Source organism: Trichosurus vulpecula, chromosome 7 (genome assembly GCF_011100635.1).
Source record: "Trichosurus vulpecula isolate mTriVul1 chromosome 7, mTriVul1.pri, whole genome shotgun sequence".
Taxonomy (NCBI): Eukaryota; Metazoa; Chordata; class Mammalia; order Diprotodontia; family Phalangeridae; genus Trichosurus; species Trichosurus vulpecula.
The window spans coordinates 42,160,481-42,172,585 of record NC_050579.1 but is presented as its reverse complement, the minus strand read 5'-3'; the positions used below and the strand labels follow the sequence as shown (position 1 = coordinate 42,172,585).

The 12,105-nt window shown below is 41.2% G+C and overlaps 1 protein-coding gene across 3 annotated transcripts in view; it reads left to right on the top strand.

Annotated features, from left to right (window-relative positions):
- The window catches only part of CCT6B (chaperonin containing TCP1 subunit 6B), a 45,190-nt gene extending 44,102 nt beyond the window's left edge, over nt 1-1,088 (top strand). For all 3 annotated transcript variants that reach the window (XM_036765871.1, XM_036765870.1, XM_036765869.1), the window contains one exon: nt 962-1,088. In XM_036765871.1, the coding sequence (XP_036621766.1) occupies nt 962-1,034 (73 nt within the window). In that variant the 3' untranslated portion in view covers nt 1,035-1,088. The remainder of the gene's footprint in view (nt 1-961) is intronic.
- Nucleotides 1,089-12,105: the final 11,017 nt, after the last annotated feature.

Sequence of the window (12,105 nt, the reverse complement as noted above, 5' to 3'; positions counted from 1 at the left end):
TCTATGAACAAGGGGAAAAAACCCTCATGATCCTATTTGATGTCTTTTTTTCTTTTAAAGAACAATTAAAATTCTTTATGAACTTTTTCAGTTATATTCAGAAACAAAAACTATGGTATTTTTGAAACAGTTTGATATTCATCATTAGATTGTGCCATATTTTTTTTTATTTTCACCTCTAAGAGAAAAATTTGATTTCCCTGTTCATTCAATGACAAGTATTTATTAAGCATTAAGCATTCATTAAGCATTACAATGTGCCAGTCATTGTGCTAAGCACTGGGGATACAAAGAAAGGTAAAATTAGTCCCTCCCCTCAAGGAATTTACAATCTAATGGGAGAATCTTTAAATAATTACGTTGGTAAATTGCTAATAAATATATACGTACATATACATATATGTTTGTTTCATATATATGTGTGTGTGTGTATATATATACACATATATATATACATATATATGTGTATATATATATGTATTTATGTTGGAGAAGGAATTGGCAAATCATTTCATTATCTTTGCCAAGAAAACTCCAAATTGGTTCACAAAGAGTTGGATATGACTGAAAATGATGAGAGAAAGAAACAGAGAGAGAGAGAGAGGAGAGAGACAGAGAAAGTGAGAGAGAGTAAGAGAAGAGAGAGAATGCGAGTGAATGAGAGAGAGAGAATAGAGAGAGAGAGAGAGAGAGAAGAGAGAGAGAGAGAGAGAGAATGAGAGAGAGAGAGAATCAAGTAAATTACAAGGCTTTAAGTTCAAGCCATAGGTCATGATAACAAAGGCACTTTAAACAAGAAAATAGGAACAGTATTTTTATTTTTAATAGCTTGCATTCTTTGGCTCACAAAACGCTTATACTAATGAAAAGTGAAGAATGACATTCCCAGTGTAGCTGAAGATTGGTAGGGGAGGAAGGATGAGTTGGTGTGCATTACTAAAACTGTCATCTGTTTCTTTAGTACAGTGATTGCTACAAACATTCTCTTGGTTGATGAAATTATGCGAGCTGGTATGTCTTCTCTCAAAGGATGAATTGGATTCCGAACCAGCCTTGGAAGTTGACTTTCAATACAGCTGTGCAGCAGTTGCCCATATATTCCAATACATTCTGAATTTTAACAAATAAATGCAGTTTTTTTTGCCTTCGGTGGTTTTAAACTAGTCTTAAAATATTTTTCATGAAAATTCATAGAATGAAAAGTGATTATGTTAAAGAAATTGTGATAACAACCTTAATTATAGAACTCAAAATGTCCAGTCGAATAACATAGTGTCTAGTATAGTGATTACAGTGTGGTATGGTGGACAGTGCTATACTTGGAGTAAAGGAGAAAGGTAGGTTTGAATCTCACCTCTGACATTTACTAGCCATCTCACCCTGGGCAAATCACTTAGCCTCTCTGACCTTCAGTTTGCTCATCTGAAAAATGGGGGATAGTAATACCTTTAGTAATTTTTCAGGGTTCTTATAAAGATCAAATAAGTGTTAGTTATCATCATCATCATCATTATTATTCTTTCCAAGATGCGTTTACACACCATAATCATTAATATCACATCATTCCTCCTTCTTAGGAAATACTCCTGTTGGGATTGATATGGCTCCTTAATTGGGATTAGATTTCCTCTACTTCCATTTTAATAGCAACAGTTGTTCTGTATCATGGTGTCATCACTTCTCTTCTAAATATTGAAATAGAATTGTAGAATATTAGAGTTGAAAGGAATGTCATAATTTGCCTGGTATAATCACTGTCTGAAGCAGGAATCCTCCAGGGCACACCTAATGAAACTCTTCCAATTGGAACCTTCCGTGACAGTGAACTCATTACCTCCTAAGGCAGCATACAGCATTTTTAGTTAGCTTTAATTGACAGAAAGTTCTTTGTTATGTTGAGCCAGTGGGCCAAGATTAGCCTTCTTCTAATTAATAGGAAAAAGTTGTAGACTAAACTAATTTGTTAAAACATGTCCTGGCTATGTAGTTACTAGTCAGGGATAGAAAACTAGTCTGAGGTTATAGTACAGGTAACCAGTAACCAGTACTGTAATATTAGTTCAAACAACTACTTAATTGGGTTCTGGGATGAAACAGGTTTCAAGTAATTTAGTGCTCAAAAGTTGCCGCTCAGTAAATGGTTAATTATGGTAATTACATTCCCAGATGTTAGGCACTAAAACCTGGAAGGGATTATTTTGGTCTCCTATACAAATGCAGTTGCTAGATATTCTAGTTGTTTTTCTTGTTACACTTGCTACTTCCTACTAGATGTCCCTGTAGTAATTTCTTTTCAAGGGTATGCACTAGTATTTGACTGAAATAACAAACTTGCACAAATGGAACTTCAATCAGACTCCACTCTGTGTGCATAAGGGACATAGGGATGTAGGCTGAAGGTTTTACTATTTGGTTAGCTATGCTTGTTTTCCCAGATCAGATGTATACTTGGACATGGGAGAGATCCTCTCTTGACTATAGTGACAAATTCAATATATCTTGCATCTGGTTCTCACCTTTCCACATTCAGAATGAACAAGATGAATAGGAACTATGGGAAAAGGAAATGAGTTGATCATGTAGCAAGAATGAGACAACAGCTTGAGTGGTACATTGGTACCCCTGACATACTAAAAAGAACAAGAGAAAAATCTGCAGCCTGTTGGCTAGATCCTCTGGAGGATTTCTAGGAATAATAATAGCACAGGCTGATGAAGGCATGAAGAGACGATGGTAAGAGCAGCATTTGCTGTACGTCTGATAGGGACCCAGGGCATTAGGTCCTATTGTTGCAGAGCTAGAAATTTATCATACGTGTCCCAAGAAGAATGGAACATGTCTGCCATGCAGGCTAGTTTTTTTTCTAACAAGGCAATGTAAGCGTCCCTGAGACCCAATTGGTCCAGCAGCACTTCTTAAACTGTGGGTTTCAACACCATATGGGGTCACGAAAAATTTGGCAACAGTAAAACATTTCTGAATGCACAACGACCAAAATTTAATTAAAAATCAAATGCGTTAATGAATCTGAGGTGTTTCTGGCAGCACTTGCCCATGGTGCCTCACACAACTTCATTGTAGCCTTGGTTCTGAACAAAAAGCATGGACACTTTGCACTGCACATGCCCTCAGGCCACACAGCGCCAGTGAACGCTGCTAAAACCAAAAAAGGTAAAAATTTAAGAAGCCCTGGTCTGGGGGACTAAGGCTCAAATCACTGATGTTACTTTATAGTTGCTTAAGGCATAAAATCTCAGGGTATGAATATTTGAGAGCAGCTGCGTTGTGCAGTGTGTTGGACTTGGAGTGAGGAAGACTTATCTTCCTGAGTTCAAATATGGCCTCACACACTAGCTGTGTAACCCTGGGCAAGTCACTTAATCCTGTTTGCCTCAGTTTCCTCACCCATCAAATGAGCTGGTAATGAAATGGCAAACCATTCCAGTATCTTTTCCAAGAAAACACCAAATGGAGTCGTGAAGAGTTGGACACAACAGAAAATGACTGAATAACATGAGTATTTGGGACTCTTTGGGTTGGATGGACTTGCAGGATAACATACCTTTCCAACTAGGTACACCATCATGGCAAAGAGCTACTGAACCAATGCTGAATCTTTATTAAATATCCTTTCCTTGATATTGTTGAGTAAATTTCTTTTTATTAAGGTTATATGATCTATGAGTGTCTCATTTTGTCCTAGTCCTGAACTTGAACCACTAGACTGACCTGTGTCAGAACATTTGGTGTGGCAGGAAGGATTGTTCTGCAATGACCTTGTTGCTAACCTCAGTTGAAGTGGGGACAGGACAGTGCAGAGGGAGGGGAGCTGGTTGATTGGGTAGCTTGATAAAGAAGTTTGGGACCCTGTGGTGTCTGAGGAGAGTTTTCATATGTAGAGGTCTTTCAACTGGATAGAGAGGGGACCCCTAGTGACCCAGTGGGTTTAGCCTGCTGGGTGTTTAAGGAGATTGACAAGAAGAATGAAACTACCACCATTTCTTTCCTATTGCTGAAGACTCTAGAGAAGCTGTATCACTAGCATAAGGAAAATGAAAGTAAACTGCCCATGGATGCCTGGCAACTGGAGATAGATATGCATTCTTGTCCTTTAAGGACCCTGTTCTGAAGGCAGAGGAACAACTCATGGACTTAGTAACAGCCCAAGTAAAAGAGTTGGGGCAGGAACCAACTTGTGGGTGGGCAAGTATGGTTTCCGATCCAAAGACCTCACTGAACATTATGCTGAACGGATATCAGGGCTAGTGAGGGAAGAAGATGGGAATGGGCACGAGGCTGAGAGCTGAAAGCCTGTTTTAATGGTGAGAGAACCTTGCGTCTACCTGTTATTGCTCCTAGGGGCGACTTTTTCCATGGGGAGGTTGGAGGTAGAAGGCCTTTTACTAGCAAGGAACTCAGGAGGGTGAAGGACAAGTCTGAACAACTTAGTAAGAATAATGTTTGGTGAGAGCATAGTTTGATGGGGTCAGTGTAGAGATCCTCTTGGCCGCAGAGTTCCATTGACTTAAAGATCTGATAGAAGACATTTACAAAGCCATTTAAATCAGTCAGAGGCCCTGAATGGGGACAGCCATTTGTCCCTTCTCAGGTGGCTAAGATGGGGAGCTGTTTAAACCATACTCTACCATAAAGATGAATTCCCTTTGCAGCCAGTTCTCCAATAAGTGTCAGCAAGAGATAGAGTAAAATTCCAAAGAAATGGCTTTAATGGTCTGTCTCCAAACCTCCCTACTTGTAGGTCCTCCATGCTCTGTGACCAGCTGGCATTAGAAGCAATTAGATCTTGCCTTCTGGGTAGAATCCAATGAGAGTAGTGTGTAACATGAGGCTTTAGCCATGTACCTCCCCTAGCATGCTGTCTTATAGGCAATAGCATATCAACTGGTGATATTGGAATGGGAAATCCAGACCTCCCCAGCTGTTGACCATGTAAATACATCTGACTAGTCAAATGATGGGATGAGACTTAGGACCTTCTGTTACTCTCAATGAGTGGAACTCTTCTATAAAGAGCTTAGGGTGTGGCTCCTGAAAGATAGGGAGGAAAAGGAGAATAATGGCCAGCTTATGGAAGGTAGTAAAACTAATACTAAATGTCTGAGTTTGGGGCAGTAAGGGCCTATCTGCCCCATGTAAGCTTAAGGTATCCCCCTAAAACTCCCAACCCCCTTGGTATTCTGGAGTCACCCAAGTCTCTTTACCCAGATTTGAGGAATTTCTGGGGTGGGTCACTCTAGGACAAAGGCAGAGGTCCCCCCAAGTTCAGGCAGCTTCTAAATGTAAGACAGAGTGGATATGTCAGTCAATAAACATTTGTTAAACACCTCCTGGTGCTAGGCACCATGCTAAACACTTGGGATGCAAAATAAGGCAAAAGACAATCCCTGCCCTCCAACTCATAATCTAATGGGGAAGGGGAGGACAACAAGCAAGTAAATATGTATGAATATGCTATATATAGGATAAATAAAATAACAAGGCACTGGGATTAAGAAGGATTCTTGTAGAAGGTAGGATTTTATCTGGGACTTGAAGGAAGCCACGAGGCAGAGATGAGGAGAGAGCATTCTAGGCATGAGGGATAGCCAGTGAAAAGGGCTGGAGGTGGAAGATGGAGGGTTATGTGTGAGGCAACAGGGAGCCACTGGAGTTGGGGAGTAGGGGAGTTACACAGTCGGATCTCTACTTTAGGACAATCACTTTGGGTGCTTTGTGAAGGATAAATTGGAGTGGGGATAGACTTAAAACAATAGTCTAAGTGAAAGGTGATAAGGGCTTGATTTACAGTGGTGTTGTTGTGGCCTAGGGGTGCTGGGAACCCCAAATCCAAGGGTACAGGGTGGGGGTCTGCTTTGAAAGAATTCGACCACTCAAGCCTTTTTTCAGTCCAAGAAGCGAGTTTATTAAGACACAGGTTGGGGTGGGGAGATTCCTAGCGAGTCTGCGCTATTTGTGACACCAACACAAGTGGGCCAGACTCTTAAGGAATCTGTTCAATTTAATAGGGGAAAGATGGACACTTTTATACTGAAAGACTGTGGGAAGATGTGGATGGGATTAAGGAGTGGCAAGCAGTGGAGGGGGCGGGGGTGGGGGCAGGTGCACACAATGAGGGCCACAGTGAAAAGGCAGTTAAAAGAATGGGATGGGCCAGGTGCCTCAGGCCAATGCCAGAGATCTGGGTTCAGGAGTCCAGGTCCCAAAGACATGGTCTTTTCCTTTTAGAGGTCCAGTGCGAATCCCATCTATCATTGGCTGTGTAAATGGAGAGAAGAAGACACTTCAGAGCTGCTATGGAAAAAGAAATGAGAAGATTTGGCAACTGGTAAATACATAGAGTGAATGTGAATGAGGAGTTGAGGAGGCTCTTCAGTGAGGCTACAAACCTGTGTAACTGGGAGGATGGTGTTACCCTTGAGAGTAATGGGGAAGTGCAGAAGAGGTGTGGATTTGGGGGAAGAGATGAGCTCCGTTTTGTTGTGTTGGAGATGCCTCTGAGACATCTAGTCCCAAATGTCCAATGGGGAGTTGGTGATGTGAGACTGGAGTTCAAGAAAAACACCAAGGCTGGATTTATGCATCTGGGAATCATCAGCCTCTAGATAATAGTCGAGTGTGTGGCAATTGATGAAATCATTGAGAGTATAGAAAGAAAAGAAAAGAGGGCCCTGGACAGAATCTCTGGGCAGCACTGGTGGGTGTGATGTGAAGCTCTAGTAAAAGAAACTGGAGTGGACAGACAAGTAGGAGGAGAATGGGGGGAGAGGAGGTCAATGTCCTAGAAAAAAAAGGCAGGAGAGAGTATCCAGGAAGAGGAGAAGGTGGCCAACAGAGTCAAATGCAGCAGATTGGTCTTCTTTGAGAACAAAGGATGAACAACAGTGGGAACGAAGAAGACCTAGAAGGTGCTGCTAGATTTGGCAATTTAGAGATTAATGGTGACTGGAGAAGGTAGTTTCAGCCGAATGATGATGAAGCTGGAAGCCAGATTGCACAGAGTTTAGAAGAGAGCTAGAGGAAAGGACGTGGAGGCAGCAAGTGTAGGTGCCCAGTCTCCTGATTAGTTGTGCCTAGTGCTGCATGGTATTTTGGCAGAGATCTGGGCTTTGTTTTTCTGCTAACCTCTGGAAGGTAAATTCATTTCAGATAGTTAGAATTTGACCATATTTTGGACCATGTTTTTCTCCAGGCACTTTCTATGTACCCTAATTTTGCTTCTTGCCCAGTTAGGGATTTCCATCCACTGACTTGTTTGATCTCTGTCCTGGGACAAGCCTTCATATCTCTTGATCTATTTTCAATAGAAATTATAACTCATTTCCCTCTTTTGGAAAGGCAGGTAATTTTTAAGTAAACAAGGAAATAAAGACAATCATCATTTCATCTGTTTAAAATCTAGAATTACTTCATAATTCTCTAGAATTCAGTAAAAATATCACAAGCCAAGAATCGTAATCCCCTTACCTGCCATTCTCCTAATCGTTTGTTTCTTACCTCTCTGTTTTTACTGACCTTTTTCTAACAGTAACTATTTTGGTGAGATCACTTTATGGGTGCCATCTCTGTTGCTTTATGTTTTGATCCTGTCTGATAGTCGTGCATTACTACCATCCCAGCCTCCCACAGCACCACTGCCACGCCAGGGGTTTGGGATCTTGAACATAATTCAATTTAATATCTCCAAGTACTAGGGGCTTGTAACAATCAATTCCCTCTTCCTTTACAGCTGCCTATATAATTGTCAAAGAGATCTAGGGGAACAAGGATATAGTCATTAAGACATCCCTGGCGACTGTGTAAATATTCGGTTTCCTTTACCCCATTCTACATCGAGGTCTTTAAGCTTATCAGACAGAAAGCCAAGCTCACCATGAATTAGATTTCATCTTCAACTAGGCTTTTCTTAGTGGAAAAGGCTATCTACAATAGTGACAATGGATGTCCCTGGAAGGGACACAGTTTTACAGTTGCCTCGGTCAAAATTTTATTTAAAAATAAAGCTTAGTTTAATGAAACAATCCCATAATCCTATGAACTTAGCTATGCTGGGCCTCAGCTCACTCTTCTATAAAATGAGGGGATTGAACTCAATAGCATCTAAGGTCCCTCCCAGCTCTAGAGCCATGATCCTATAACCTCTGAGGTGCATTCCAACTCTCACATGTGAAGGTTCATGCCAGAAATAGCCTATGTTCTCCTAGAGCTTAGAATCTAATTGAGGGAGGTAAGACTTGTAAATGAGGCAGCTAGGTGGTGCATGGGATAGAGCACCAGGCATGGAGTCAGGAAGACTCAATCTTTCTGAGTTCAAATCTGGCCTTAGACACTTACTAGCTATGTGATTCTAGGCAAGTTACCTGTTTGTCTGTTTCCTTATCTGCATTGATTTTCACAAGAGTTTGAATTACAAATTTTCTCCCCGTTTCCACCCTCCCCCCCACTCCAAGATGGCATATATTCTGATTGCCCTGTTCCCCAGTCAGCCCTCCCTTCTGTCACCCCATTCCCCCCCCCCCATCACCTTTTCTCTTACTTTTCTGTAGGGCAAGATAGATTTCTATGCCCCATTGTCTGTATATCTTATTTCCTCGTTGGATGTAAAAACTTTTTTTTTTGTACATCTGCTTTTAAAACTTTGAGTTCCAAATCCTCTCCCCTCTTCCCTCCTCACCCACCCTCCCTAAGAAGGCAAGCAATTCAACATAGGCCACACTTGTGTCATTATGTAAAACCCTTCCACAATACTTAAGTTCTGAAAGACTAAGTATGTTTTGCTCCCTCCTATCCTCTCCCCCTTTGTTCTATTTTCTCCCTTGACCCTGTTCCTTTTCAAAAGTGTTTGTTTTTGATTACCTCCTCCCCCCATCTGCCCTCTCTTCTATCGTTCCCCCTTTTTTATCCCCTTCCTCCTTCTTTCCTGTGGGGTAAGATACCCAACTGAGTGTGTATGTTATTCCCTCCTCAAGTCAAATCTTATGAGAGCAAGATTCAATCATTCCCCCTCACCTGCCTCCTCTGCCCTCATAGCAGAACTGCTTTTTCTTGCCACTTTTATGTGAGATAATTTACCCCGTTCCATCTCTCCCTTTCTCCCTCTCTCAATATATTCCTCTCTCATCCCTTAATTTGATTTTTTTTTCAGATATCCCTTCATATTCAATTTACCTGTGCCCTTTGTGTGTGTGTATGTAATATATATGTATATTCCCTTCATCTACCGTACGTGAACAAAACAGTTCAACTTTAGTAAGTCCCTTATGATTTCTCTTTCTTGTTTACCTTTTCATGCTTCTCTTGATTCTTGTGTTTGAAAGTCAAATTTTCTATTCAGCTTTAGTCTTTTCACTGAGAAAGCTTGAAAGTCCTCTATTTTATTGAAAAATCCATATTTTGCCTTGGAGCATGATACTCAGTTTTGCTGGGTAGGTGATTCTTGGTTTTAATCCTAGCTCCATTTTCCTCCGGAATATCATATTCCAAGCCCTTCAATCCCTTAATGTAGAAGCTGCTAGATCTTGTGTTATCCTCATTGTGTTTCCACAATACTCAAATTGTTTCTTTCTGGCTACTTGCAATATTTTCTTCTTGATCTGGGAGCTCTGGAATTTGGCAACAATGTTCCTAGGAGTCTTCTTTTTGAGATCTTTTTCAGGAGGTGATTGGTGGATTCCTTCAATTTCTATTTTACCCTCTGGCTCTAGAATATCAGGGCAGTTCTCCTTGATAATTTCTTGAAAGATGGTATCTAGGCTCTTGTTTTGATCATGGCTTTCAGGTAGTCCAATAATTTTAAAATTATCTCTCCTGGATCTATTTTCCAGGTCAGTGGGTTTTCCAATGAGATATTTCACACTGTCTTCCATTTTTTCATTCCTTTGGTTGTGTTTTGTAATATCTTGATTTCTTGTAAAGTCACAAGCTTCCACTTGCTCCAATCTAATTTTTAAGGTAGTATTTTCTTCAGTGGTCTTTTGGACCTCCTTTTCCATTTGGCTAATTCTGCCTTTCAAAGCATTCTTCTCCTCATTGGCTTTTTGGAGCTCTTTTGCCATTTGAGTTAGTTTATTTTTTAAGGTGTTATTTTCTTCAGTATTTTTTGGGTCTCCTTTAGCAAGTCATTGACTTGTTTTTCATGGTTTTCTTGCACCACTCTCATTTCTCTTCCCAATTTTTCCTCTACTTCTCTAACTTGCTTTTCTAAATCCTTTTTAAGCTCTTCCATGGCCTGAGATCAGTTCATGTTTTTCTTGGAGGCTTTTGATGTAGGCTCTTTGACTTTATTGACTTCTTCTGGCTATATATTTTGGTCTTCTTTGTCACCAAAGAAAGATTCCAAAGTCTGAGACTGAATCTGAGTCCATTTTTGCTGCCTGACCATGTTTCCAGCCAACTGCTTGGCCCTTGAGTTTTTCATGGGGGTATGACTGCTTGTAGAGTAGAGAGTACTTTGTCCCAAGCTTGAGGGGCTGTGCTGTTGTTTTCAGAGCTATTTCTACACAACAAGCTCTGCCACACCAGTGCTCCTTCTGCCCCAAGAACTGCCAACCTGGACCTCAACTCAGATCTGAGCAGGTTCTGCACTCCTGCTCTGATCCACCACTTAATTCCTCCCACCAGGTGGGCCTGGGACTAGAAGCAACTGCAGCTGTAGTTCTGTAGCTGCACCACCTCCACCACCTCTGGGGTGGTGGCTGAACTGTGAACTCCTTTCACTCTGTCCCAGTAGTTTTTTCCCCACTAACCTTCTCTGTTGTCTTTGGTGTTTGTGGGTTGAGCAGTCTGGTAACTGCCACAGTTCACTGATTCAGGGCGCTAGGGCCTGTTCTACCCGGCTCCTGGTCTGGTTGGTCCAGGCATGGCCCATGCTGGGCTCTGCTCTGCTCCGATCCCAGTATGGTGTGATAGACCCTACCCAGCGGCCATCCAGGCTGTCCTGGGCTGGAGCCCTGCTTCCCTCTTCTATTTTGTGGCTTCTGCAGTTCTAGAATTTGTTCAGGGCCCTTTTTATAGGTGTTTGGAAGGCCCTGGGGGAGAGCTTTAGGCAAGTCCCTGCTTTCCAGCTGTCATCTTGGCTCCACCCCTCAGTTTCCTTATCTGTAAAATGAGCTAGAGAAGGAAATGGCAAACCACTCTTGTATCTTTGCTAAGAAAACTCCAAATGGAGTCAGACATGACTGACGAACAACTGAACAACAACAACAAAAGACCTAGAATCAGATTAACATGACAAGAAGCATTTATTAACTACCTGCTGTACTATGCACCAGATACTGTACTAGGTGCTCAAGCTATGAATATAAACACAAGTAAAACTCTATCTGAATAACATACCAAATAAGTGATGAGCATATACACAAAGTATAGAATCTCAGACTTCAGAGGCTTCAAATCTAACACGTGTACTAAAGAAATCCCTACTAAAATACACCTGACAGTTAGTCCTTAGTTTCTTTATCTGTAAAATGAGAATATTGGACTGGCTAGCCTCTCAGGTCCCCTCTAGCTTTAGTGTTATGATCTTATGACCTTCTCGGCCTTCCATTTACTCATCTATAGAATGATGGGGTTCTACTGGATGGCTCTTTTGAGATAGATCTCTTCCAGCTTTAGAGCTATGATCCTATTCCATAAAGTTATCCTTAAGATGAAGTGTCCCCATAAATAGGAAGGGAAGACAATTTGAGCATACAGCTTATTCCTTGCTTTGTTTGATTGAGTGCCTTGTTGAATATAGGTGCCTGCCAATTCTATGGACTCTGTGTCTGGGATCACCCTATTCTAACACTAAAACTGACCTCATCCTTTGGGGTTCATCCTAGTCCTGTTTCCACACTAAAATCAACAGTGTGCTAGTAGATGTACAACAGGCTCTCCAGGAAAAACAATAGCCACAGTGTACCCACAACACATTTTAAAATTTAATTTGTATCGTAAACATTTTCTCCATCACTTTCTTAAGTCTGGACAATTAACAGAACTGTAAATTGGTTCTTGATTTGTTGTATTTGCCCCTTTCTGAGGTGTAAATGCTCACACTGAATATTTAACAATTGATTCTTGCTAGCCATTTGAGTTGACTCCAGC